Below are 27,127 nucleotides of genomic sequence, written 5' to 3'. Positions count from 1 at the left end.
TGTCCTTTAGTGTTCACAGATTTGTAGGTTAGATGGATTTGCCAGTGTAAATTCGTGGGGTTACGGGGATGGACCCGGGTGAGATGTTCTTACAGAGAGTCAGTGCTAACTTGATGGGCTAAATGGCCTCCTTTCACATTGTAGGGAGCCCTGGTCCCCTCTATATTGAAACTCGGAACCCCTCCCTCTCCCCCCCCCCCCCCGTTTTAATTTAGGCTGGAATTTCCCTCCCGCCCTGTGTTTTCCAGCACCCGAGGCAGCTCGCCATTGGCTGATGACAGGATCTTCCAGTCCAGCTGAAGTCCATGATGTTTTTCATGAGCTTGAGCGCCCCATCGTCAGGGAACTCGCCGCTGGGTGTTGTCTACGGCGGGACCGAAAAATTCTGCCAGCGGGAAGGGCTGGAAAATCCCGCCCTTACTCTTTTCTCGGGAATTTCTCCCCTGATTTTCTCTTTCTCTTACCATCGAAAGGCACTTATGGAGCGTCACCTAATTATTTACCCTGTCTGCCCTTTCAAACCTCATGTGTGTGTTCCCCAGTGAATCAAATCTTCCTGAATCCTCCGATTCTCTTGAAATTTTCCTGTAAGCCGGAATAATTGTGTAATACCACTTCGCACATCAGACAAAGAAAAACGCATTAAGTGAAGTTAATGGAATCTGTATCATACTATCTACATTTTAATTTTATTTTAAATATCTAGGTTATGCACCATTTAATTGGTGATATGTTTCCTCGCTTGAAGTAATTTATTGCCTGGGTTCTTATTCAAAGCAGAGCTCCAGAGCTGTTTCTGTTCTCGCTAAGAAAATCATTCCTGCATCTTGTTATGAGGCCTGCTCCTGCAGGTAGCCCCAGGAGAGATGCCAGTGGTATTAGAGAGATCACGCCTCGCAAAGTGCAGTCGCTGTGTTTATCTGCACATCACTCTTAGCTGAGCATCTGAGAGCAGGCAACCTGGGATCTTGAATTTCTACCTTTGCTATCACAAGGCCTCCTCGCTTCCAACTCGAGGGGACTAGACTCCTGTACGGGCCCGATTGCAGACCTGGTGCCCGGGGCTGGCGAACGGAAATCGATCCTCAGGCCCACACCCTCTCCCTCCGCCCCCTGCCAAGGGAAGACTTCAGTTTGGAACCGCCTGCCTCACCGGGGGAGAGGCTCCCAGGTGAGTCCCGGAAAGGTAGGGAATGGTAACTAACTGCCTGAGGTGCTGATCACGCTGGCGAGCGTACACACTGTGGATTCAGGTGAAGCCTTTTTACTCCGATAAGCTTCACTGAAGTTATAAAACCCATCACTTTTGCTGCATTGTTTGATGCCGTTGGCTGGGGCTGTGTCACCATCTCGGAAAACACACATGGAAATGGTTTGAGGCCTGTTCTTCCCTGGAAAACCCTAACTTTGGGAAGGGTCCTTCAGCCACCTGTTTTAGGCAGCTGCCCTGGATGCCTGAAAAATGGCCTGAGCCAATTTTGGGTCTGATGTTTTGCTAGCATCTATGGATCATTGGAGTCCTTTAATAGCATCATAGAGCCGTACAGCACAGAAAAGGCCCTTCAGCCCATCTAGTCTGTGCTGACAACAACCACTAAAGTCGCCCTAATCCCATTTTCCAGCACTTGTGTATTTTTCATTCATTCAGGGGACGTGGGCATCACTGGCTGACCAGCATTTATTACCCATCCCTAGATGCCCTTGAAACTGAATGTCTTGCTACGCCATTTCAGAGGGCAGTTGAGAGTCAACCACATTATTGTGGCTCTAGAGTCACATGTAGGCCAGACTGGATAAGGACAGCAGATTTCGTTCCCTAAAGGACAAGATAGATTTTTCCACCAATCAGCAATGGTTTCATGGGCATCAGTAGATTCTTACTTCCAGATTCTTTTATTGAATTCAACTTCCACCATCTGCCGTGGAGGGATTCGAACCCAGGTCCCCAGAACGTTAGCTGAGTTTCTGGATCAATAGTCTATAGTGATAATATCACTAAGCCATCACCTGCCCCCTTGTCCCATATCCTTGAATGTTCTGATGTTTCAAGAGCCCTTTCAAGTACTTGTTAAGGGTTGTAAAGATTCCAGCCTCCACCACGTTCCTAGGCAATGCATTCCAGATTCCCAGATTGCACTGCCTGGGAAAGAAGTGGAGGCCCAAAGGCAAAATGGCCCAGAAGCCGCACTATACAGGGAATATATCTACAACAAAGACTGATATCCATCCCCCCCTCCCCTTCACCTCTCCCCCAACCCCCAACTCCAAATATCCTGCTCTGGTTGATGCTGCCTCTGTGTAAGGCTTGTTTAGTCAAATATTTATATGTGGTAATCTGTGACAAATCATTTTCTCAGATACTTAAGATACTGCAGTTTTTTTTTTCCCAGAACGCTCACTATCCGGAAGGAAAAAACAGTTTAGACTGATATTCTTATTTCCCCGTTTTACTGATGTTCCATTTTAAAGTATACAAGACTAGTCCAGACCAGTATTCTTATTTTCCCAGCATTTCGCTTCTGTTGCTGTCTTTTTCTTCTGGGAGACCCCAGCACATCAGCAGATACATATTTAATTACAAGGTTTAATTAAGTAGTGAGTTTCTAACACTTTGAATTGCTAACTCCCAGCATGCCAGAGACTGCTGCAGCCCACTGTAGTGACGCTGCAAGGTGCAGTGGGCATCATTAGTCTGATTGATATTGGCAGTGGGTTTTATTTCATTGGGTTTTGTTGGCTGTTCCCGGGCTTCTTCTCTGTGTGAGGGAGACAACGGAAATTTGCACTGGCGGTGCAAAAATACACGGGACGGAGATTTGAGTCGGAACCCGAGCGTCTCTGTCCAGTGGGGTCCAGAGCCCACACTATAAGGGGAATATTCTGTGATTTTACATGAATTGGACAATCAGTGAGCAGAGAGGGGGCTCTCACTGTCCAGTTATGAATGGCGAGCAAAGGTGGACAAACAACAGAAGGTCTTTCATTGGGAAACCTCTGTGGTCCACCATTGTTGTTCTATTAGTCTCCCACTGTGTACCAGAACAGGCGCCAGAGTGTGGCGACTCGGGGATTTTCACAGTAACTTCATTGCAGTGTGAATGTAAGTCTTACTTGTGATACTAATAAATAAGTAAACTTTAAATCTTTAGAAAGTGTGGAAATTATTGCTCTTTGCTATTCTAATAATTTGAAATGTTTTGGAATGTGTTTGCCTGATTTTATATGAATAAAGTATAGTTTTGCAAAAAAAAAGAACAGGAGGTCCATGTTAAGGTATAAGAGTGCAGATGGGTTTAACTGGCGTGATGCATCTCCAGATTCTACTGCATTTTTTCCTGTTGAACAAGAGGTGAGAAAAGATAAACTTGGACTAATAGAACAATCTTGAGGCACCTTCTCTGCAACTGTTAAAACCTTGCAATGAAGCAATGGTCACAGCAATCGCCATCACGGAGGGTTTCCATTTCCGAGTCAGTGTCTGCCTCCGGGTTGCTGGCCTGTTCCCACCGTCTTAGGATACAGCCCACCTGGAAGTCTGACTTTAACTGAATTGGCCAGCGATCACTTACCTGCTCAGTGGTGCTGGTAAACCAGCACACTGGCCAATGACATCTCCATCATCTCCATACTCACCCCACACGAGAGTAGCCATTCTCCCCACTGTGTTGCTCATGGTTTGGATAGTTCCACTGAGTTCCTGTCGATTGGTGCTAACTCAGACATTGCGGCACCGGGTATAATCATTTGGAAAAGACCTTCAACGTCACAGAAGTGAAGGAAATGAGATTTGAATGTGAAGCCACAACATGGTGGTTCGGTGGTTAGCACTGCTGCCTCACAGTGCCAGGGACCCGGGTTCGATTCCCGGCTTGGGTCACTGTCTGTGCAGAGTATGCACATTGTCCTCCATGCACATGTGGGTTTCCTCTGGATGCTCCGGTTTCCTGCCACAGTCCATAGATGTACGGGTTAGATGGATTGGCCATGCTAAATTGCCCCTTAGTATCTCAGGATATATAGGTTTGGGGATAGGGTGTGTAGTGTTACGGGGATAAGGGCAGGGGGTACGGACCTGAGAATGGTGTTGGTGTAGGCTCAGTGGACTGAATGGCTTTCTTCTGCACTGTAGAGATTCTATTCTATTCTGTAACTTCTACATGGTGTTTTATTTCTGAACAATCAGGTATAACCAATGTTCTGGTGCACAATTAACCACATTTTTGTACAACAGCACATCCTCAGCTGGTTAGTGCGAACAGGGTAAGCTCAGCAGGCAAACAGTGAGAAACATCACCCAGAATGTGGAGTGGATATTAGCTCCCCCGTCTCGCTCCCTATTCCGAGAGCAATTGTGTACGACCGGCTCTGCATCCTGATTGACACTCCGCGTGTAGACAGAAACCATTCCTTTTCGCCATTATTAAAACGTCTTTGCCACATTGGTAATAGCAGCACGTTTATAACCCGACTGTAGGTGAACGCAGCTAAATGTTTTCAAGAATTCAATTTTCGTCGAAATGAGGGTTGTTAGCTGGGAAGTGGACTGGGATTCAGGTTACGTACGAAAATTCCTTCCTTGACAACGACACGCTGTGAGATTGCTCAACTGTTTGGCTGAAAAGCACTCAAATCTGAGGAGTTGGTTGCTGTGTCAATTGGTTTTGGGTTATAAGAAAAATGGAGACTCTAAACTTTGCATATTTTTGCATTGATTTAGGTGTAGTGATATTTATGTGGTTTGTGACCAAATCTGGGGAAGTTTAGATTTTTTTTTGAGAAACTGTTCGGTAAGATGTTTTGGGGAAGTTTCTCTGTTGTTCCATGTAGAAGAACGAAGTGTTGTGTTGAATCTGAACTGTTAGTGGTTCCAAGCGAACACACGGCTCTCCCAACAAAACAGGCACAATTCAGAGTATATATTTAATGAATATTGCTGCAAACTATTTCTTTATTCATTTGTGGGACGTGGGCTTTGCTGGCTGGCCAGCATTTATTGCCCATCCCTAGTTGCCCGAGGGCAGTTGAGAATGAATCACATTGCTGTGGCTCTGGAGTCACATGTAGGCCAGACCAGGTAAGGACAGCAGATTTCCTTCCCTAAAGGACAATAGTGAACTGGATGGGTTTTCCTGACAAGGTATAGATAGGGTGAATAGTGAGAAGCTTTTTCCCAGGTCGGAGGTGACGATCACGAGGGGTCGTGGGCTCAAGTTGAGAGGGGAGAGGTATAACACAGGTATCAGAGGGACGTTTTTTTACACAGAGGGTGGTGGGGGCCTGGAATGCACTGCCAGGTAGGGTGGTGGAGGCAGACATGCTGGGATCATTTAAGACTTATGTGGATAGTCACATGAGCAGACTGGGGATGGAGGGATACAAACGAATGGTCTAGTTGGACCAATGAGCGGCGCAGGCTTGGAGGGCCGAAGGGCCTGTTTCCTGTGCTGTACTGTTCTTTGTTCTTTGACAATGGTTTCGTGGTCATCAGTAGATTCTTAATTCCAGATATTTTTTATTGAATTAAGATTCTACCGTGGCAGGATTCGAACCCGGGTCCCCAGAGCATTAGCTGAGTTTCTGGATGAATATTCTGGTGGTAATACCACGAGGCAGTCGCCTCCCCTTTATTGGTCTGGACTTTCCGATTTCAGGTCAGCAGCAAAGTGATGACCCCACCACTGAACTCAAAAAACGGCACCCCAATGGCCTCACGAGACTTTCACTTCAGTTCTGATGCTTGTTTAAGGGGATCTATGACCTGCCAGAACAGTGAACTCATCAAGCAGACAGAAACGCCAATAAGAATTGGACCAATGAGCCGATGAATGGCAGCTGGAGTTTAATTTAGATAAATGCAAGGTGATGCATTTTGGTAGATCGAACCAGGGCAGGACTTAGTTAATGGTCGACACTGGGGAGAATTAGAGAACTAAGAGATCTAGGAGTACAAGTTCATAGCTCCTTGAAATGGAATCACAGATGGACAGGGTGGTGAAGAAGGCATTCAGCTTGGTTGCGTTGGTCAGAACACTGAATACAGGAGTTGGAACGTCTTGTTGAAGTTGTGCAAGAAATTGGTAAGGCCACACTTGGAATACCATGTACAGTTCCAGTCACCCTATTATAGAAAGGATATTATTAAACTAGAAAGAGTGCAGAAAAGATTTACTAGGATGCTACCAGGACTTGATGGTTTCAATTATAAGGAGAGGCTGGATAGACTGGGACTTTTTTCCCTGAAGCATAGGAAGTTTATGGGTGATCTTATAAAGGTCTATAAAATAATGAGGGGCACAGATCAACTGGATAGTCAGTATCCTTTCCCAAAGTAGGGGAGTTAAACTAGAGGGCATAGGTTTAAGGTGAAAGGAGAGATACAAAAGAGTACAATTTTTTCATACAGAAGGTGCTGAGTATCTGGAACGAGCTGCCAGAGGCAGTAGTAGAGGCGGGCACAGTTTTGATTTTTAAAAAGCATTTAGACAGTTACATGGGTAAGATGGGTATAGAGGGACTTGGGCCAAATGCGGGCAATTGGGACTAGCTTAGTGGTAAAAACTGGGTGGCATGGGCTAGTTGGGCTGTAAAACTTCTATGACTCTAATTCTCATAGACAGCAAACTAATAAGCTAAAAGCACTAATTGTCATATACCTTTTAAACATTTTAATTAGAGTGAACTCGACCTTCTTTGTGGTGATTAGTATTTGACCTTACTGACTTCCCATCAGATTTGCTTGTTGGGAGGCACTGACGATTGGGTTAAAATGGCAGTGGGATCTTGAGAACGACAGGAATGTAAACCCAAAGTGCACAAATAAAACACACAAATGCTTCCAATCCGAAGAATCTCAGCTGGTCTGGCAGCATCTGTAAGGAGAGAAAAGAGCTGATATTTTGAGTCCAGATGACCCTTTATCAAAGGCATAGAAAGTGGGACATGTTTATACTGCAGGGTGAGGGAATAAAAGATGAATCATAGCTACAAAAACAAGGGAAAGGCTGCTAATGGCAGCCTGTAGAGAGAATAGAAGGTGTGGGTGGCCAAATGGCTGAGAGACTGAAATCAGAGGGAAAATTGTGACAGATGAAGGGGTGGGGGGGGGTGTGGAGATGGGTGGGAGAGAGATAAAATTGAGAAAAAGGGGGAAAAGAGAAACAAAGGGGGAGAAAAGGTAAGATGAGGGGAATAAAATAGGGGGAAGAGTGGAGGGAAAGAAAAATGAAAAACAACAAAGAAAATAACAGAGACTAATTAAAAATAAAACAAAATGAAAACAAAGGGGTTGAGGTGGAGTAGAGCGATTCATCTGAAGTTGTGGAATTCGGTGTTGAGACTGGAAGGCTATAATGTGCCTGTAACACAAATACTTATACTTGAACTGTTTGTCCCTCCCTATTGTACCTGTTTTAACACAGCAGTTATAATTTTGGGCTATTATAATGCTTTTATTTTTTAGAAGCAGGAATATTTTCCATGATTGAGCTGGTTTTTAACCCATATGTGCCTTTGTACATGGACCAAAAAAGTGTAGTTTTTGTACTGGACCTTTGTTTGATGTGATTTGATTTATTATTGTCACGTGTATTAACATACAGTGAAAAGTATAGTTTATTGCACGCAATACAGACAAAACACACCGTCCATAGAGAAGGAAGTGATACAGTGCAAAATGTAGTGTTACAGCCAGAGCTAGGGTATAGAGAAAGATCAACTTAATGCAAGGTAGGCCCATTCAAAAGTCTGACAGCAGCAGGGAAGAAGCTGTTCTTGAGTTGATTGGTACGTGATCTCAGAGTTTTGTATCTTTTTCCCGACCAAAGAAGATGGAAGAGAGAATGTTCGGAGTGTGTGGGGTCCTTAATTATGCTGGCTGCTTTGCCAAGGCAGCAGGAAGTGTAGACAGAGTCAATGGATGGGAGGCTGGTTTGTGTGGTGGATCGGGCTTTATCCAGCTTAGCAAACCTGTTCCAAGATTAGCGTTACTAAATCTGATTCCCGTTGTTCTTGTTCCTTTTAGGCTCCTGAGGACCCAGTCTTTGGAATGGTACTACAACAATGTCAAGGGCAGATTCAAGCACTTTGGCAGTGCTAAGGTGGTTCATACATTGTACAAGAAACGCCTCACAGGCAGAAGGAGTTCATCAAGTGTACTAGGTATTTACAATTACTCAGTCTAACATTAATGTCTATATCCATTCACTCATCACTTCATCTTGTTTATGTATTGTGAAGTATATGCTTATGTCTCTGTTAATAATGTTGCTTTAATAATGTCAACATTGCAAGCACAAGCATGGTGATTTGGAATCAAATGTGAACAGCGTCATTAAATTCTTTCAGTCAAATTAGATCACGCATCAAGGGAAATCTTAGTGTGTAAGCATTCAGTCGTTAAACCATCCTTTCACTTTTGGCATCAAGCTCTGAATCCAACAGAAAGGTGAATCTTCCTGTCCTTGGCTGCTGCAAGGCGCAGTGGTACAGTGGTTAGCACTGCTGCCTCGCAACGCAAGGAACCCAGGTTCAATTCCAGGCTTGGGTCACTGTCTGTCTGGAGTCTGCACATTCTCCCCGTGTCCGCGTGGGTTTCCTCCGGGTGCTCCGGCTTCCTCCCACAGTCCAAAGATGTGTGGGTTAGGTAGATTGACGGAGACCGGGCCTGGGTAAGATGCTCTGTCAGAGGGTCGGTATAGACTCGATGGGCCAGATGGCCTCCATCTCCACTGTGGGGATTCAATGGTTCGACAAGTCAGTCAAAGTTGGAGAGACTCCCCGCCAGGTTTAGTAGATCTCTAGTGAAGGCTGTATTCTTTTGATAGAGGCTGTCATGGACTGAAAAGCTGATAGGGTTGATGGAGAAGGCCAGTGGAGGCAGTGAGGGGGTGTGGGGGCAGTTGTTGGGAGCAGGTGGTGAGCTGGGTTGGTGAGAAACTGGAAACTATGACTTGTGTCGAAGTTTCAAAGCAGCGGTCAGTAACCGTCACCTGCCCTTCGTGTGCAAGATGTCAGAATCACGGGAGTGCACAGGTCGTGAAGATGTGTAATGCAAGCTGAGTTTTTCCTAGCCTGCCTTCCATCCTTCCCTCTCTTTTTCTGTCACCTCTTTCAACCCCTCAAACAGTGTTGCACCTCAGCTGCCTGGGTGTGCAACCACACAGGAGTGGGGACTGCACCTCACGGAGAACTAACGGAACGCACACACGAGAAATGTTCCTTTAAGATGTGCGTATGTGTAGTTGTCTGTCAATCTTAAAGGGACTGCCCAGTGCCCGATGATGACTGTCAAGGGCTCAATAAGGAATGTCTCAAGGTTTATTTGGAATCATGACAGAGCACTGTTCCTTCACCTGGCTCCTTCACTCACCTGATGAAGGAACAGTGTTCTGAAAGCTCATGATTCCAAATAAACCTGTTGGACTTTAACCTGGTGTTGTAAGACTTCTTACTGTGCTCTCCAGTCCAATCCCGGCATCTCCACATCACAGTAAAGGGAACGTTGTTTATTACTCTCTGACAATAAATGTAAATAATGTGACGGCCCCCCCGCCTCAAGGTCAGGTTGTCTGACCCGTGGGAAGAGTTCTGAGCAAAGTTCCCAGCTTTCGGGATTTATTAGAAAATTGGTTCCTCATTTACCCAGCAGCAATCTCTACCAAGTCCAAATCCCAACCCGCTCCCCGCTCTGGGAAATATTCCAGGATCTCCGCCTCTCCATGTTAGAGTTGTCTCATTCAGTGCAGCTTCATTCGCTGTCACTTGCTAACCAATCGCTACTGTCCCTCTGAGCTTACAGTGCTATCGCTAGGTGCACAGCCCGTTCACCAACCCTCCTAAGAGGACAAACACGAGAGACCGGAAGGATGTGCAGGCCCCAGTTTAACCCCCAGGCTTGAAGCAGTAGCCAGCTATGAAATATATTCTCGTTGTAAGGTCAGATCAGGTCACCTCCCTGCTCTGAGAGAAACTGTTTGGAACTGCTCTCTCCCATCTGTCTCGAGGTTGGATTCATTCCAGATCAATTTCGTTCTGTGGATTGTTCCAAGTGATTTATATTTCCTACATTTTAATGTTTGTTTGCTTTCTAAAACTATTTCCTGTCCAATTTCTTTGTCTAAGTGGCCCCTTCTTTCACTTTTTCTTCTTTATATCTAGCCTATTTGATTACTCCATATCCACTTTCCTAACTTCTCTCTGTACAATTTTAATTTTCAATGCAATGCAGCCACACCTTTTGGCTTTATTTTCCTAATCCGCCCCCCCCTCCAAATTCTTTCTTGTCACTTTGCCTTTGTAATCCTCCCTGATATCACCCCCCCCGACCTTTACAAAATATTTATGTATTAGTGTCACAAGTAGGCTCACGTTAACGCTGTGATAAACTTACTGTGAAAATCCCCCAGTTGCCACACTCAGGTGCCTGTTTGGGTACACTAAGGGAGAATTTAGCGCGGCCAATGCACCTAACCAGCATGTCTTTCAGACTGTGGGAGGAAACCAGAGCATCTGGTGGAAACCCACGCAGATACGGGGAGAATGTGTAGGCTCCGCACAGACAGTGGTCCAAGCTGGGAATCAAACTTCGGTCCCTGACGCTGTGGGACAGCAGTGCATAGCATACGAACAAGCTCCAACTATCCCAGGCTCTGATACTAAGCCCAATGTAATGTTTCTTACTAATGCTACACCTTTAGCTCTGCATTTTCCTTGTCTGAATGTCCTTCCTTCTCCATTCTGACACATGGGTGGAAATCTTAGAATTACTCCCCAGACAAGATGCAGAATTTTTAGGATGATAGGGTTTCCCTATTCATCTCTGAAGGGTTAATGGCCGCTAACCCTGGCTGATTTATTGGCTGGAGAATGGACATCTGTCCCTCACTCAGGACCAAGACCCACCCTGAAAGAGTGGCAGGCTATTCTGATTGGACAGCAACATTCCCTTCCACCTCCTTCTGTCACAAAAAAGGTGTGAAAATCCGAGGTCACATACCAACCGACTCAAGAACGGCTTCTTCCCTGCTGGTGTCAGACTTTTGAATGGACCTACCTTGCATTAAGTTGACCTTCCTCTACACCCCCAGCTATGACTGTAACACTACACTCTGCACTCTCTCCTCTATGAATGGTATGCTTTTTCTCTGTAGTGCGCAAGAAACAATACTTTTCACTGTATGCTAATACATGTAACAATAATAAACCAAATCAAAGCCCTACTCACCCCTCCTTTTGCACAACCCTCTTGTTTTTATCAGGTCGCTGACCTCCCCACTGCCCCCCCTCCATCCTCCCCAGCTTCACTTCACACTCCACCCCCAGTAAATCACACCGGTTTTTGAGTGGGAGTTTAAAACTGAATCTTCCACACTCTGCACTGCCGAATGTCTCAGTGTAAATCCCGTTGATAAGTTGTGGGCAGGGCCAATTCCCGTTGGAGAGACCAGCAGTATAGTGCCGAGCAGGTCGTAGTGCATGTGCCAATCTGTCAGCGCTGGGATCGGTGTGTGTGCGATAGCCCTGCACTGCTGGCCTCCCGATCGCTGACCAGTCCCGCGACCCCAAATCACCAGCCCCCTGCCCCCCCACAGCTCAATCGCTGCCACCCCCCCCCCCCAAATCCACCCATGCGTTCCCCAGACACGTTCGCACCCCCAGCCTGCCTCAGTCACTTCCCCGCCCGCCCCCGCAGCCCCGAGCTCCTGATCAACCCTGATTTCACCCCCCCCCCCCCACCGCCTTTCGCCACCGGCCACCCCAATGGCCAGCCCCAATCACAGGCCTCCTTCCCTCCCCCACCAATCCCAACTGCAAAGTGGTGGTGGACCCCGCCCCACAGATCATCCCCCGAGGCCCTGCCCCCTAGGCACTGCCATATGTCTGATGAGCGGTGCTAACATGCCCCCTGGGGCATTGGCGCTTTGCCCCTTGTGCAGTGTCAGGGGGCACAGACTGGCACTGCCCCCTCCACCATCTGACCCTCTGGGGGCCTCAATTGCCCCCTTCGTTTCAGTGGGGTCAGGCCCCCAGTTAGTAGGGGGCTACTCTAAACCCCACTGGAGTGAAACACTCCTGGTGGGGAGGGTTAGATGCTAGCAGGCCAGGAGACTTCAGTCCTGGGGTGAGGAGATGGTCGAGACAGCCGATGGGCGGACGAGGCGGATGGATCGGGGTGTTGGTCGGGAGATCAGACCATAGGGGGGGGCGGTGCAGAGGATTGACAATGCAGGGTTCACAGTGACTTACTGCGTCCCATTGCACGGTGCTGTCCAGATAGATACAGCTGCGTGGGACCACAGGGAAGAAGTCCTGTACTGCCTAACCCCAGGCACTGTACTAGTCTGAGATGGTGCCACAGGAGGGTTCATGGGTCCAGCAGCACGGTGTTGCCCATGAAGACCAGCTCGGCATGGAGATGGAGGCAGGAATCAGCCTGGCCCAGCAGAGTGATGGAGAGCGCATTGGGAGCAATGCAACACTACAGCAGAAAGCTGGTATACTCACTTTGAAGTCTTTGGTAAACCTGCCATGTGCTCACCACTCTTTAAAAACCGTGTTTCAGACTGTAATCTCCCACTGGCGTAAGGCAAGATTGGAAGGCTGATGGGATGCCAGTGGGCAGCTGTTTTAATGAGTATTCACGAGCGATAGGGAAGGTCAAAGCTGTGGAGAGATTGGGGGCCGGGATAAGAACACTTTGAGCTCGATGCTGCTTTAACCAATCCATAAAGCTGGATGAAAAAGCTGTGTTGATGAATATTAGAATCCTGTTTGCTTTCCCATTGATCTGTGCTGCCCCGAGGCTGTGATAGATTAAGAAGTAGCAGTGAATCCTACTCAAAAGCGAGTACAAAAGGCTGACATTGCAATCCCACAGCAAACAGTCTAAGTAAACAACATAACTCGTAACTATTTAAAAAACTGGAAGTAGAAATTCTCCAACATTTAAAAAACTTGACAGCTGAATATTGAGATAGGACGCACCTGTGGAGCAATGTGCGCCAGGTATTTGCGCAAGTACGGAATGGGATTGCGATCGATCCATGTGGTATTTGTGATTGATGGTGATGAGATTGGTGAAGAGTCTGATATATATCAGTGTGCCGAGGCCCACTGCATTCCATTAAAAAAGAGGCTACGAGCAATGGTATGCGGATCGATATTCTACTGGAAGAAATGGGAACTCATTTTCTTTGTGATGTGTATTCTGAAATTTTGTTCACCAAGTTAGACTGTGGAGTGTTTTGGCCTGTTCTGTTCATGGTGCCAAGTGGTAGGGCAGGATTTACCCATGTCCACGGTGGCAGGAGGTGCCCCACTGTTGACCGCTAGTGGAATCTTCTCAATGGAGTTTCCTGTTGAATTCAGCCCTCACTCCTGTGAAATCCACAACAGGATCCTGTTTGGTTTGATTTGATTTGATTTGATTGGCCATGCTAAATCGTCCCTTAGTGTCAGGGGAATTTGCGGATAAATTGGGATTACGAGGATAGGATCCATGGATGGGATTGTTAAGAAGAAACAAAAGTTGATTTGATTTGATTTATGATTGTCACATGGATTAGCATACAGTGAAAATCATTGTTTCTTGCGCGCTATACAAATAAAGCATACCATTCATAGAGTACAGAGGCTTGATTTATTAATGTTACATGTATTAGCTTACAGTGAAAAGTATTGTTTCCCGCACGATTTTCAGACAAAGCATTTCATTCGTAGAATACGTAGATTTGATTTATTATTGTCACATGTATTGGTATACAGTGAAAAGTACTGTTTCTTGCGCACTACACAGACAAAGCATACCATTCATAGAGTGCATAGATTTGATTTATTATTGTCACATGTATTAGTATACAGTGAAAAGTATTATTTCTTGTGCGCTATGCAGACAAATCATACTATTCATAGAGAAGGAAACGAGAGTGCAGAATGTAGTGTTACAGTCATCGCTAGGGTGTAGAGAAAGATCAACTTAATGCGATGTAGGTCCATTCAGGCAGGAAGCAGGGAAGAAGCTGTTCTTGAAGGAAGAAGGTGGAAGGGAGAATGTCCGTGGTGTGTAGACGTCCTTAATTATGCTTTGCCGAGGCAGCGGGATCCTGTTTGCTTTGCCATTGATCTGTGCTGCCTCCAGGCTATTATAGATTGAGAAGGCGCAATGAAATTCCAGAATCCTCTGCTGCAGCCAACACAAAAGACAAACACTGCAGCCCCACAGCGGACAGTCTGTGTAAACAACATAAATTAACTCTGTTTTAAAAACTGTAGGTAGAATTTCAGGTGGGCTAATCCAACTGCAAAATATTTTAAAACTTGACTACCGACAGCAGGACTGGAAGATCTCGCTGGCACGAATGTCCGGGATATTCCAGGGTTTATTGTCTGCCCCCCTCAGTGATCACTGGTTGGCAAATGTGTCAATGTGGGCATGAGGTTAATCTTGTTCTAAAAACACAGGCATTTGGGACTCAACATCAGTTCCCCGCAGAAGAAGGTGGAAGAGAGAATGTCCGGGGCACGTGCGGCCCTTCATTATGCTTTTCTGAGGCAGCGGGACGTTTTGGTAGATGTGTTGAAAACCATGAGGGTTCTGCACAACGTCGATAAGGAGAGACCATAAGTGGAAGGCTCAAGTTTATTTTTTATATACCTTCACAAGATATTGGTGTCACTGGCTGGACCTGATGAGGAGGAATTTCTTCATGGTGAATCTGTGGAACTCTTTGCCACAGAAGGCTGTGGAGGCCAGATCGTTGAGTGTCTTTAAGACAGATAGAGGGATATGGTCCCCGGAAGGGTAGGGAGTTTTAGTTAAGTCGGGCAGCGTGGTCGGTGCAGGCTTGGAGAACCAAAGGACCTTTTCCTGTGCTGTAATTTTCTTTGTTCCTTGATATGTTCTTGAGTAATAAGGGGATCAGGGGTTATGGGGAAAAGGCAGGAGAATGTGGATGAGAAAATGATCAGCCATGATTGAATGGCGGAGCAGACTCGGCGGGCCGAGTGGCCTAATTCTGCTCCTATGTCTTATGGACCTTCCTGACTATTAAGAGGCAACCTCATTGCTATAGGTCTGGAGTCACATGTAGGCCAGACCAGGAAAGGATGGCAGATTTCCTTCCCTAAACGACATTAGTGACCCAGATGGGTTTTCCAAACAGTGGCTAATGGTTTCCTGGTTATCAGTAGACTTTTAATTCCAGATTTTTATCGAGCTTAAATTCACCATCTGCCATGGTGGGATTTGAACCTGATTCCCCTTAGAGTATTACTCTAGGTCTCTGGGTTACCAGTCCAGCGACAATACCACTACCCTGAGAAACGAAGTGTTTGGCAAAAGAAGCAATGGCAACATGAGGAAAAACGTGTATATCCAGTGAGTGGTTGGGATATGGATTACACTGCCCGAGAGAGCGATGGAGGCAGATTCCGTCAAAGGGAATTAGATCACTATCTGAAAGGAAAAACTTGCAGAGTGATGAGGAAAATCGCCGGAGAGTGGCACTGGTTGAGTTGCTCTTTTGCAGGGAAACAGCGATGGGCTGCGTGGTCTGTTTCTACGCTAAAGCCTTTCTATGATTCTGGAAGGAAGTTGGAAATTTTAGCCATAAGGAGCGAATGCCATTTAACATCATTTGCCTGGGGAAGGTTGGATCAAAATTACAAGGGTGTTTACAAGGCTGAGTGAAAACTCCTAGAGATAGTTGGTAGTCAGCCTTTTCCAGGATGTTGCCATCATTCTCCCACCAGGGAGACTAGTGAATGCCCAAGGAACCTCATTGGCTTCATCCCCTTGCGAACTGTTCACTCTCCTATACAAAATGATCCACCCAGCCTTTGGTAAGTCCAAATCTGCATGACGAGATATTATCCTGCAAGCATAGTTTGGTTTGATTTGACTTCTTATTGTCACATGTATTAGCATATAGTGAAAAGTGTTGTTTCTTGCGCACTATACATAGCATACCGTTCGTAGAGAAGGAAAGGAGAGGTTGCAGAATATAGTGTTACGGTCATAGCTAAGGTGCAGAGAAAGATCAACTTAATATAAGCTAGGTCCATTCAAAAGTCAGCTGGCAGCAGGGAACAAGCTGTCTTTGAGTCAGTTGGTACAAGAGCTCAGACCTTTGTATCTTTTTCCGAATGAAAGAAAGTGGAAGAGAGAATGTTTGGAGTGTGTGGGGTCCTTGATTATGTTGGCTGCTTTCCCGAGGCAGCGGGAAGTATAGACGGAGCCAATGGATGGGAGGCTGGTTTGTGTGACTGGTACCAGGCTTTGCTTATAACCCTTTGTAGTTTCTTTAGTCACAAGTATGCTTACATTAACACTGCAATGAACTTACTGTGAAAATCCCCAAAGTGCCACACTTTGCCTGTTTGGGTACGCTGAGGGAGAATTTAGCACAGCCAATGCACCTAACTAGCATGTCTTTTAGACTGGGGGAGGAAACCGGAGCACCTAGTGACACAGGAGGAAGTGCAGACACTGCCCAGGCAGTCACCTGAAGCCAGGTCCCAGGCAGCTTTGAGGCAGCTGTGCTAACCAGTGCGTCACCGTGCCACCCTTATTGTAGTCTTGGTCAGAGCAGGAGCCAAACCAAGTTGTGATGCATCTGGAAACGATGCTTTCTATAGTGCATCTATAAAGGTTGGTGAGAACTGTAATGCCAAATTTCCTTAGCCTCCTGAGAATGTAAAGGAGTTGGTGGGCTTTCTTAACTATAGCATTGGCGTTTCTTTGGATGCATGTTTCCTGTCTGGGCATTGAATTGACACTCTCATTGGTTACCCTTTTCCAATAAGACTGCTTAACTCAAGACCTGAACACTGTGTTCCGTGCAGAAGGTAATATTCTTACTGACAACCAAGAGAATGAAGAGAGCGTTTGCGGAAATGACTCCACATCCTACAGACAAACTGAAGGTGAGGTTGGAATTGCTGCGGAAGAGGCTGTGGTGTTTTATATATAATCTTTCAGCACACGCTTTACTCATTTGTAAGGATAATCCTGACATTCACAGCATGACATTCAGGGATGAATAAGGTTGCAAAGTGGTTGTGTGGTTGGACTAATAATCCAGAGGCCTGGGTGATGATTCAGAGTCAAATCCCACCACGGCAATTCAATGAATTCAGCAAACCTGGAATAAAGAGCTAGCCTTGGTAACAGGGTGACCATTAATTTACCAGATCACTGTCAAAAGCCAGCCAGTTCATTAATCCTCTTTGAGGAAGGAAATCTGCCCCCCTTACCCAGTCTAGCCTACATGTGTCTCCAAGGCCTGTGACAATGTGGTGGGGTCGGAACTGCCATAAAATGGCTTAGCTAACCACTCAGCTATAGCCAAGAAGATGGCTCACCAGCATCTTCTCAAGGGAATCCAGGGACTAGCAGTAAATGCTGGCCTCATCAACAACACCCTCTGTGAATGAGAAGAAAAGGTAGTCTGAGTTTAAAGTTAAAGTTTATTTATTGGTGTCACAAGTAGGCTTACATTAACACTGCAATGAAGTTACTGTGAAACTCGCCTAAGTGCCACACTCCAACACCTGTTCGGATACACCGAGGGAGAATTTAGCACGGTCAATGCACCTAAACCAGCACGTCTTTCAGACTGTGAGAGGAAACTGGAGCACCCGGAGGAAACCCACGCAGACACGGAGAGAACGTGCAGACCCTGCACAGACAGTGACCCAAGCTGGGTAATTGAACCCAGGGTCCCGGGCACTGTGAGGCAGCAGTGCTAACCACTGTGCCAGACGGATTTTGAGGTCTCCCATCCAATGGAAACAGGGCAGCACCATCTCCCAGCTCCCAGCAATTTACAACTAAATTGCTGCAGTTGCAATTTAACAGCGTTATGTCTTGTTCTGGCCATTATAACAGTGTAACGTCAATACCAGTTCTCACCCATATAAACCAATGTTGGGCAGTTGCCAGACTCTGGGGCAGAATGTTAGACATTTTGGGTGCCAGTGAAACACAGGATATTTATCCAGCTCCTGAATGGTGAAGCTGCCCAGATATTGAGCCGTGGGTTCTATCAGGATGTATCTGCAGAGGTCAGTAGCTCAGGAAATACGGAGCTCAGGGTTGGAGTTCTGGGGCTCACATTTCACCCCTTCGAAGAGGTCTTTAGAACAGAAGTTCTTTCATTGTTAATCCATAGCATCCCTACAGTGCAGAACAAGCCCAACCAGCCCATCGAGTCTGCACTGACAACAATCCTATCCAAGGCGCATCCCCATAACCCCACATATTTACCCTGTTAATCCCCCTGACACGAAGGAGCAATTTACTTTGGCCAATGCACCTAACCCATAGTCTTTGGACTGTGGGAGGAAACTGGAGCATCCACAGGAAACTCACACAGATATGGGAAGAATGTGCAAACCCCACACACACAGTCACCCACGACGGCACAGTGGTTAGCACTGCTGCCTCACAGTGCCTGGGACCCAGGTTCGATTCCCGATTTTGATCACTGTCTGTGCAGAGTCTGCACCTTCTCCCCGTGTCTGCCTGGGTTTCCTCCCACAGTCCGAAAGACGATCTGATTGGGGTGAATTGGCCATGCTAAATTCTTCCTCGGTGTACCCAAACAGTGTGGCGACTGGGGGATTTTCACAGTAACTTCATCGCTGTGTAATGTAAGCCGACTTGTGACAGTAATAAATAACCTGTAAACACCCAAAGCCGGCGATGGTCAGCAGTGTTAATCACTGTGCTGCCCTTCTAATTAAATCCGACCAAATTACATGCAACAACTTCCACATCCCATTGGTGATGGTTTCTATTTTAATTCCTTTGAAAGATGCAGCCATGACTGGGTGGGCTGAATGGCCACTTTATGTGATAGACCATTCTAGGATTCTGTGACGCTGTTATTGTCATGAGCAGCATTGTGGATTGTCCACATCTCTTTAATTACTATCCTCACTTCATGAAGCTTGCTTTGCCCTGTCAAGCTAAACATTTCCATGCAGCAACCTTTCTATTTTCCAGTCGATTTAAAATTTGAGTATTGTTCTTAACCTTGGGAGGGCCTTGTAAGACCTCGCTTGCATTTCAGGATAGGATGTAAGACCAGGTTTGCGAGCTGATAGGATTTCGTCCCCTATTTGACCTCCAGCATCCAGATTCTACATGTTCTGTTTTGCCCTGTCATTAGTGCTGTCCCACATCCAGATACTCAGCAGCTGAAGGCCTGGCTGAGGTGGAAGAATAAGGGGCTATACAGGAGGCTAAAGTCGTAACAACAAACAGTACAGCACAGGAACAGGCCCTTCGGCCCTCCAAGCCTGCACCGATTCAGTTTAAGTTTTTTTTTTAAAGTTTATTTATTAGTGTCACAAGTAGGCTTACATTAACGCTGCAGTGAAGTTACTGTGAAAATCCCCGTGTCACCACACTCCGGTTTGGGTACACTGAGGGAGAATTTAGCACGGCCAATGCACCCTAACCAGCACGCTTTTCGGACTGTGGGGGGGAAACTGGAGCACCCGGAGGAAACCCACGCTGACATGAGGAGAAGGTTCAAACTCTGCACAGATAGTGACCCAAGCCAGGAATCGAACCCGGGTCCCTGGCGCTGTGAAGCAGCAGTGCTAACCACTGTGCCACCTAGAGTTGAGAATTGGAAAACTTCTCTAAGCCGTGGACTTGGAGAAATACCAAAACGGGGATTAGGGGTTGCAAAGGTACCGAGAATTGCTGGGGGTTTGCAAAGCTCCTGAACAGGAGATGGCTCAGACTAGGCAATATTGCAGTCTGATAATAATGAGACACACAGGTCCGCGTAGGCCCACCTTTATTCCCTGAAATAGAACACAGGCTCAAACCTGCTTCCAATACAAAGGTTTGACAAGCAGCGATGCTGTAAGACATGGTCATGTTAGCTGAAGGGGGTGACAGGTGTAACTTAATATGAAAAGAAAAGAGGATAAAGAAACTGAAGACTTAATAGAAAGTCACTGGAGGGCAGAGATAAATGAAGGGCTTCAAATGTATAATCCTTTGCAAGTAGATAAACCCACAAAGAAAGCAATATCATTGGACTTTCCAGATAGGGACATAGAGTGGAAAAGTAGGAAGTTAATGTTGGATTTAGACAGGAGAATTGGTTAGGCCACCATTTGAGTCAAACATACATTATGGCATGCACAACGGATAAGAGGTTATTCCCATAGGGGATGTAAAACATCAACTCACCAGCGAGAAATCATAGTTATAAGAAGTGTCTTAAGACACTACATTTTCCACTGCCCTACAGAAAAGTAAGAAGAGACTTTTTTTAAATATGGAAGTAATTACTGAGGTCTGTTTCGGGTTCCGTATTTTAAAAGAATGTCAAAGGCACAGGGGAAAGTACAAAGGAAATACACAAGCACTCAGAGGACGGGCTGAACTGGTTGGGAGCTCTCAGTGCTTAGAACTGCTACCCCACAGCGCCAGGGACCCGGGTTCAATTCCAGCCTTGGATGACTGGGTGGAGATTGAACATTCTCCCCGTGTCTGCATGGGTTTTCTCCGGGTGCTCCGGTTTCTTCCTACACTCCAAAGATGTGCAGGTTAGGTGGATTGGCCATGCTAAATTGCCCCTTAGTGTCCAAAGATGTGTATGTCAGGGGGACTAGGGAGATAAATGTGTGGGTTACAGGGATAGGTCTTGGGTAAGATACTCCATTAGAGACTCGATGGGCTGAATGGCCTCCTTCTGCACTGTAGAGATTCTATGATACTCCTAGAGTAGACAATGCTGTTCAGTGACTCAATTGAAGTCTTTGCGATTAAGATTACAGTTTGATCGGGTAAATGCAGGGAAGGTGTTTGTAGTTGTGTGCATGGCGGGTGGGTGGGTGAGGGGAGACCCAAAGTAGGGGCCATAAATTTAGATAGTCACCAATAAATCCAGCAGGGATCATTAAGAATTTGAGAGATTTAAGGTAAGCAGGAAGGGAATCATTTTTAATGTTTTGCAGCGGGGGACAATGGAATCTAAGTGACAAAGTGGGCTGGATAGCTAGAAATGTCTTCTTCCAGCCGTATGCCCCTGTGTCTTAGCACAGTGCATTTTTTTAATGGTTTAAAAATTGTGTCCAATTTTAAACACATCAATGACCTTTCGATGTTGGAGAACACTGGGAAAATAATTAGTGTTTAATGGGCTCTCAGTTGACAAGAGCCTTGTGGATTTAAACATATTTATTTTATTTTTTTCTCAGGATGTGGGTGACACTGGCAAGACCAGCATTTGTTGCTTGCCTGTGGTAATTGCCCCTTTAAGGTGATTGTCCCTTTAAGGGCAGCACATCACCCCCTAATTGCCTTTGAATCGCGTGGCTTGCCACACCAGTGGAGAAGGCCGTTAAGCATCAATAGGGAGAGGTTGTTCCCACAAGAGGAAGGGTCAGGGTTATATTTTTATATATGTTCATGAGATATAGGTGGGGTGGGCCACCCTTCAGGGCAATTAAGAGTCAGTCACACTTCTGTGGGTCTGGAGTCACATGTAGGCTGGATTGGGTAAGGACAGCAGATTTCCCTCCCCAGAATTAACCAGCTGGGTTTTATTTTCCCCAACAAGTGCTTTCAGGGTCACCTTTACTGAGACTAGCTTTTCAATTCAGGATTTATTAATTGTCTTTAAATTGTGCCGTGGTGGGATTTGAACCCATGGCCCCAGCATGTAAACCTGGATCTCTCTAGATTACTGGCCCAGTGACATTCTTCCTACACCAACATGTCCCCCTCCAGTAGGTAAGAGAAAACTGAATCAGAGCATGGGAAAGGTATCTCAGATACTGAAGAGCGTACTTGGTGTGGAATTATGGTCACAGTTTGACTTTATGCTGCAATTGGAGAGAGCTAAAAAGCTTCTCCTCTTCCAGAGCTTTCTCTTTGTGTTGTGCTTAAATAGTAATCAGGTCTCAAGTGAGACTACAAAGAACAATGAAAAATCGCGTTAGCTACCCTGTGTCATGTCGTGATGCCGTCTATTTATCATATAGTCAGCTCCATATATCCCAGCTTGTCATATCCTGCAAAGTGACGCAGTTTACAAAATGGACATCATTTATTTAGTACGAGGCAACGCTAATAATTGTAGAATCCCTACCATGCAGAAGGAGGCCATTCAGCTCATCGAGTCTGCACCAAAACTCCAACAGAACATCTTATCCAGGCCTTATCCTTGTAAACCCACATAATCCCCCTAATCTACACATCTTGGGACATTAAGAGGTAATTTAGCATGGCCAATCCACCTAACCTGCACATCTTTGGACACTAAGTGGCAATTTAACATGGCCAATTCACCTGACCTACACATCTTGAAACACTAAGGGGTAATTTAGCATGGCCAATTCACCTAACCTGCAAATCAGACAGTGCTCCTGCCAAATAATATGATCAACACCACCTTCCTTGGACCTACATAATGTAAGATTGAGCTCACAACAGGATGGACACACGCACGCACACACGCTCACTCACTCGCTCACTCAGTCACTCACTCTCACACACACACATAATCTCAGGTGGCATTGAACTTGTGCCTAATCATTGGGGGAATTCACACAACCAAAGCTTTGGTGCAGGCGCGTTGCAGCTCGATTAGAATCACTGGTCACGGTGAATCCTATGTTTTTACACCTTGATGATATGATTTAGAAAGAGAGTTTGTCTGTCATCAGCGGGGAAAGTAATTTGCTTGGTTTGGAGTCATTGTTCTGTGGGATAAGTCCACTGAGTCGCTTTCCCTGATCTTATCTGTAATGGAGTCATAACAGTGCTCCGTCACAGTGCATGAGCAAACAAATGTGTTGGATAAAAACTTGAAATACGAGCATCACTTGTATTGGAAAATAAATTGAATTGGATGCAAGGATAAAGGGTTTAAAGTGACTCACACAACCTTGCTATGTTTTCTTATCAGTTCAGAGAGTATTGTCTTGGCATTTGAAGTAAAGAAAGTCCATGATATAAGTTGTGTTTCACAATGCTTGGTGCCGGTTTTCTGCTTCATTGCTCCTGGAGCTCTCGATCTGCACGAGTCTATTGTTCTTCATAGTTTTTATGTTTTTAAAAAGATCTGGATGCCAAATCAGATTCTCGCTGAGGCATGGTTGGAGAATTAGGCTCGTAGAGCAGTGAACCCAAATCGCGGTCCTCCTGCTTTTCTTCCCGTTCACTTTAGGGAAGAGGGTGTGGGAAACGCTGAATGGGTGACTTCTATCAAACCCGCACTCCTGGTTGGAGAGACACTGTGAAGGAGCAGAGCTACTGTCTGCACCGAGGGCAGGAAGACCACTTGCACTGGTTTGAAACTGTAGAACAAGACGCTAGACTGGGCGGCACGGTGGCACAGTGGTTAGCACTGCTGCCCCTGACAGCTCCCGGGACCCGAGTTCGATTCCTGGCTTGGGTCACTGTCTGTGTGGAGTTTGCACATTCTCCTCGTGTCTGCGTGGGTTTCCTCCGGATGCTCCGGTTCCCTCCCACCGTCCAAAAGATGTGCAGATTAGACTGATTGGCCGTGCTAAATTGCCCCTTAGTGTCCCAGACTGTGTATGTTAGAGGGATTAGCAGGGCAAATATGTGAGATTTCGGGGATAGGGCCTGAGTGGGATTATTGTCGGTGCAGACTTGATGGGCCAAATGGCCTCCTTCTGAACTGTAGGTTTTCTGTGATTTTTATGATCAAGACACTATATTGGGTGGCACAGTGGTTAGCACTGATGCCTCATTGTGCCAGGGACCCGGGTTTGATTCCCGGTTTGGGTCACAGTCTCTATGGAGACTGCACATTCTCCCCGTGTCTGCATGGTTTTCCTCCGGGTACTCCAGTTTCCTTCCACAGTCTGATAGATCTGCTGGTTAGGTGGTTAGCCGCGATAAATGTGCGGCGTTATGGGGATAGGGAGGGATATGAGCCTGGGTAGGATGATTTTTTTGGAGAGTTGGTACAGACTCAGTGGGCCAAATGGCCTCCTCCTGCACTATAGGGATTCTATAGTTTAAGACCATGGCATCAAAATTAAAGGGGAGAAGCTATTAGGTGAAAACATCTCTGTATGCTTATTTTAGTGGGGATAAGAAGTTAAATCTAAACAGTGAAATTTGAATTGATTAGAATTTTGAACTATCTAAATTTCATTTTTTTTTATCTTGGAAAGTTAAACTTCAAACCCTTGGGTGTGCCATGATCATTTATTTAGCACATGCTTGCTGGCATTTAAGATTAAAAAAAAAACCCTGATGTATTCTGGTGTTGCTCATCATTGCGTGTCTCTCTCGTTAATCTCTCATTCAAGGTCACACAATCACTGAAACTCTAGCCGTGGCTTTGAGGGTGGCAGAAGAAGCAGTGGAAGAGGCCATCACCAAGGCAGAATCCTTCAGCGACAGCCTGGTGAGTTCCTGCGTGCTTCTACTTGGGTCACAGTCGGGAATTTGTGGACGGAAGGGGTTAAAATTGGGTTGGCTCAGTTAGGCTTCAAGCTTTCTGAGCAAGTACATCTCAAAACTCAAAAGGGTGAAATTGTTCAGGGATCAGTGCACACGGGCAGTGGAAATGCTTATTTCTTCTGCTTTCCATTAATAAGGATCCCTCGAGGTGTATTTAAGAATGGTAGCCTGATGAATGTGGCTGCAAATAGGTTTGTCAGCAGAAATAAGCATTTTCTTTTTTCCAATCCTCTTCCATCTCTGAGTAACGTGATCACAGAGTCACAGAATTCTACAGTGCAGAAGGAGCCCTTCAGCCCATCGAGTTGGGCGGCACGGTAGCACAGTGGTTAGCACTGCCGCTTCACAGCTCCAGGGACCTGGGTTCGATTCCTGGCTGGGGTCGCTGTGTGGAGTTTGCACATTCTCCTCGTGTCTGCATGGGTTTCCTCTGGGTGCTCTGGTTCTTTCCCACAGTCCAAAGATGTGTGGGTTAGGTTGATTAGCCATGCTAAATTGACCCTAGATGCATAGGTTAGAGAGGATTAGTGGGTGAGATATGTACAGATTGGGGGTAGGACCTGGGTGGGATTGTGGTCGGTGCAGACTCGATGGGCCAAAAGGCCTCTTTCTGTACTGTAGGGTTTCTATGATTTCTATGAGTCTGCATCGATGCATGAAAGCCCCTGACCTGTCCACCTAATCCCACTGGTCAGCACTTGGTCCATAGCTTTGAATGTTATGACGTGCCAAGTACTCACCCAGGTACTTTTTAAAGGATGTGAGGCAGCCCGTCTCCACCACCCTCCCAGGCAGTGCATTCCAGACCCTTACCACTCTCTGAGTAAAAATGTTTCCCCTCAAATCCCCCTTAAACTTCCCATCCCTCACTTTTAATTTGTGTCCCCTCGTAACTGACCCTTCAACTAAGAGGAAAAGTTGCTCCCTCTCCACCCTGTCCATGCCCCTCATAATCTAGAACACCTCAATCGGGTCGCCCCTCCGTCTTCTCTGCTCCAGAGAAAACAACCCAAGCCTATCCAACCTCTCCTTACAATTTAAAAGTTCCATCCCAGACAACACGCCTGGAGAATCTCTTCTGCCCCCCTTCCAGTGCGATCACATCCTTCCTGTAATGTGGCAACCAGTGTTCCAGCTGTGGCATCACCAAAGTTCTATACAACTCCATCATGATCTCTCTGTTTTATAATCTATACCCCAATTGATAAAGGAGAGTGTGCCGTACCACTTTTTCACTACCCTATTAACCTGCCTTTCCGTCTTTAGGGTAAATTGGGATTACAGAGGGCCTGAGTGGGATTGTGAAGAAGAAAGAAAGATCCCCTCAGCATCTCTGTTTCACCAAATCATTGAATCTTTACCATGCAGAAGGAGACCAGTTGGCCTGTCAAGTCTGCACCGGCCGCAGTCCCACCCAAGCCCCATCTCCACATATTTACTAGCTAGTCTCCCTGACGTTAAGGGGCAATGTAGCATGGCCAGTCCACCTAACCCGCACAACTTTGGGCTGTGGGAGGAAACCGGAGCACCTGGAGGAAACCCACGCAGACATGGGGAGAACGTGCAAGCTCCACACAGACAGTGACCCAGGGGAGGAATTGAACCCAGGTCCCTGCGCTGTAAGGCAGCAGAGTTAACCACTACGCCACCGTGCCGCCCCAGTAAGATCACCTCCCATTCTTCTGAACTCTGATGGATACAAACCCAACCTGTGCAACACTTCCCCATAAGATAATCCCCCTCATCCCAGAAATCAGAAGTGAACCTTCTCTGAACTGTTTCTAACGAATTACGTCCTTTATGTTTGCTTTTAGGAAAAGCAGAGCGAGAGCCATTATTTACAAGAGCACAAAGAGGAACTGATTGAAGAACTTGCCACGACTATAATGCAGAAGGTCTGTGTGTCTCCAACAAGAAACAGTTTATTAACATACACACAAGATAAAGATCTAGACAGACGTAATGCACATCTACTCTCTTCACCTCCCCTGCTCCAACTGAAGTTCCACCCAGGATGTGCACCCTCGCTCCTGATTGGCTTGGTTTCCCATGCAGCCTCTCCATAGGTCCAACCCCATCATGTGACCCTCGAAGGATCATCCCCTTAAAGGGGCCATGTTACCACAGACCCAAACGGGGAAACACTGTTGTATTGAAATATTGGCTGGAATTCTCCAACCTTCCACACCCCCCCATCGCTGCCAGCGAGGATGGAGGATTTGGCGCTCAGCCAACTCCTCATTCGCTTCAGTGGGCACAGAGAATCCGGTGAACGGCCGGAGTATCCCACCCATTGTCCGTCTTTTCTTTTGTTCCATCGAGAGACTCCTGATGCGAGTGGTCCCCTTCCATTCGTTGCAGGTGATAAAGAGGAAGAAATCTCTGAGTGGACTGACGGACTCGGAATCCGAACAGCCACACTCGCATTCCAGAGCCTCGGCCTATCCAATCTCCAACAAGGAAGATGCAGTCCCTTCCCGGGAGAGCTGTCGAAGGATATCAAATCTGTGGGTGAGTTGGAGAGAATTATTTCGATCTTCCGCTGTCCAGTTGCAGCCAAAGCAAAGAACAACTGACTCTTTATAGAAGACTTCTTTTTTTCCCCAAGTCTTTTAAAAAATTCTTTCATGGGATATGGATGTCGCTGGCTGGGCCAGCATT

General features: G+C 46.3%; 1 protein-coding gene across 1 annotated transcript in view; it reads left to right on the top strand.

Annotated features, from left to right (window-relative positions):
* LOC145353582 (rab effector MyRIP-like) overlaps nucleotides 1-27,127 on the top strand; it is a 192,694-nt gene that overhangs the window by 118,530 nt on the left and 47,037 nt on the right. Inside the window, exons 3-6 of the mRNA XM_080204342.1 lie at nucleotides 8,021-8,157; nucleotides 24,313-24,410; nucleotides 26,281-26,361; nucleotides 26,828-26,977. Coding sequence (XP_080060468.1) covers nucleotides 8,021-8,157; nucleotides 24,313-24,410; nucleotides 26,281-26,361; nucleotides 26,828-26,977 — 466 coding nt within the window. The remainder of the gene's footprint in view (nucleotides 1-8,020; nucleotides 8,158-24,312; nucleotides 24,411-26,280; nucleotides 26,362-26,827; nucleotides 26,978-27,127) is intronic.

The sequence above is a fragment of the Carcharhinus amblyrhynchos genome, chromosome 2 (assembly GCF_965287045.1).
Source record: "Carcharhinus amblyrhynchos chromosome 2, sCarAmb.v2.hapA, whole genome shotgun sequence".
NCBI lineage: Eukaryota > Metazoa > Chordata > Chondrichthyes > Carcharhiniformes > Carcharhinidae > Carcharhinus > Carcharhinus amblyrhynchos.
Note: the sequence above shows the minus strand (reverse complement) of the source record. Positions and strands in the feature narration are given on the sequence as shown.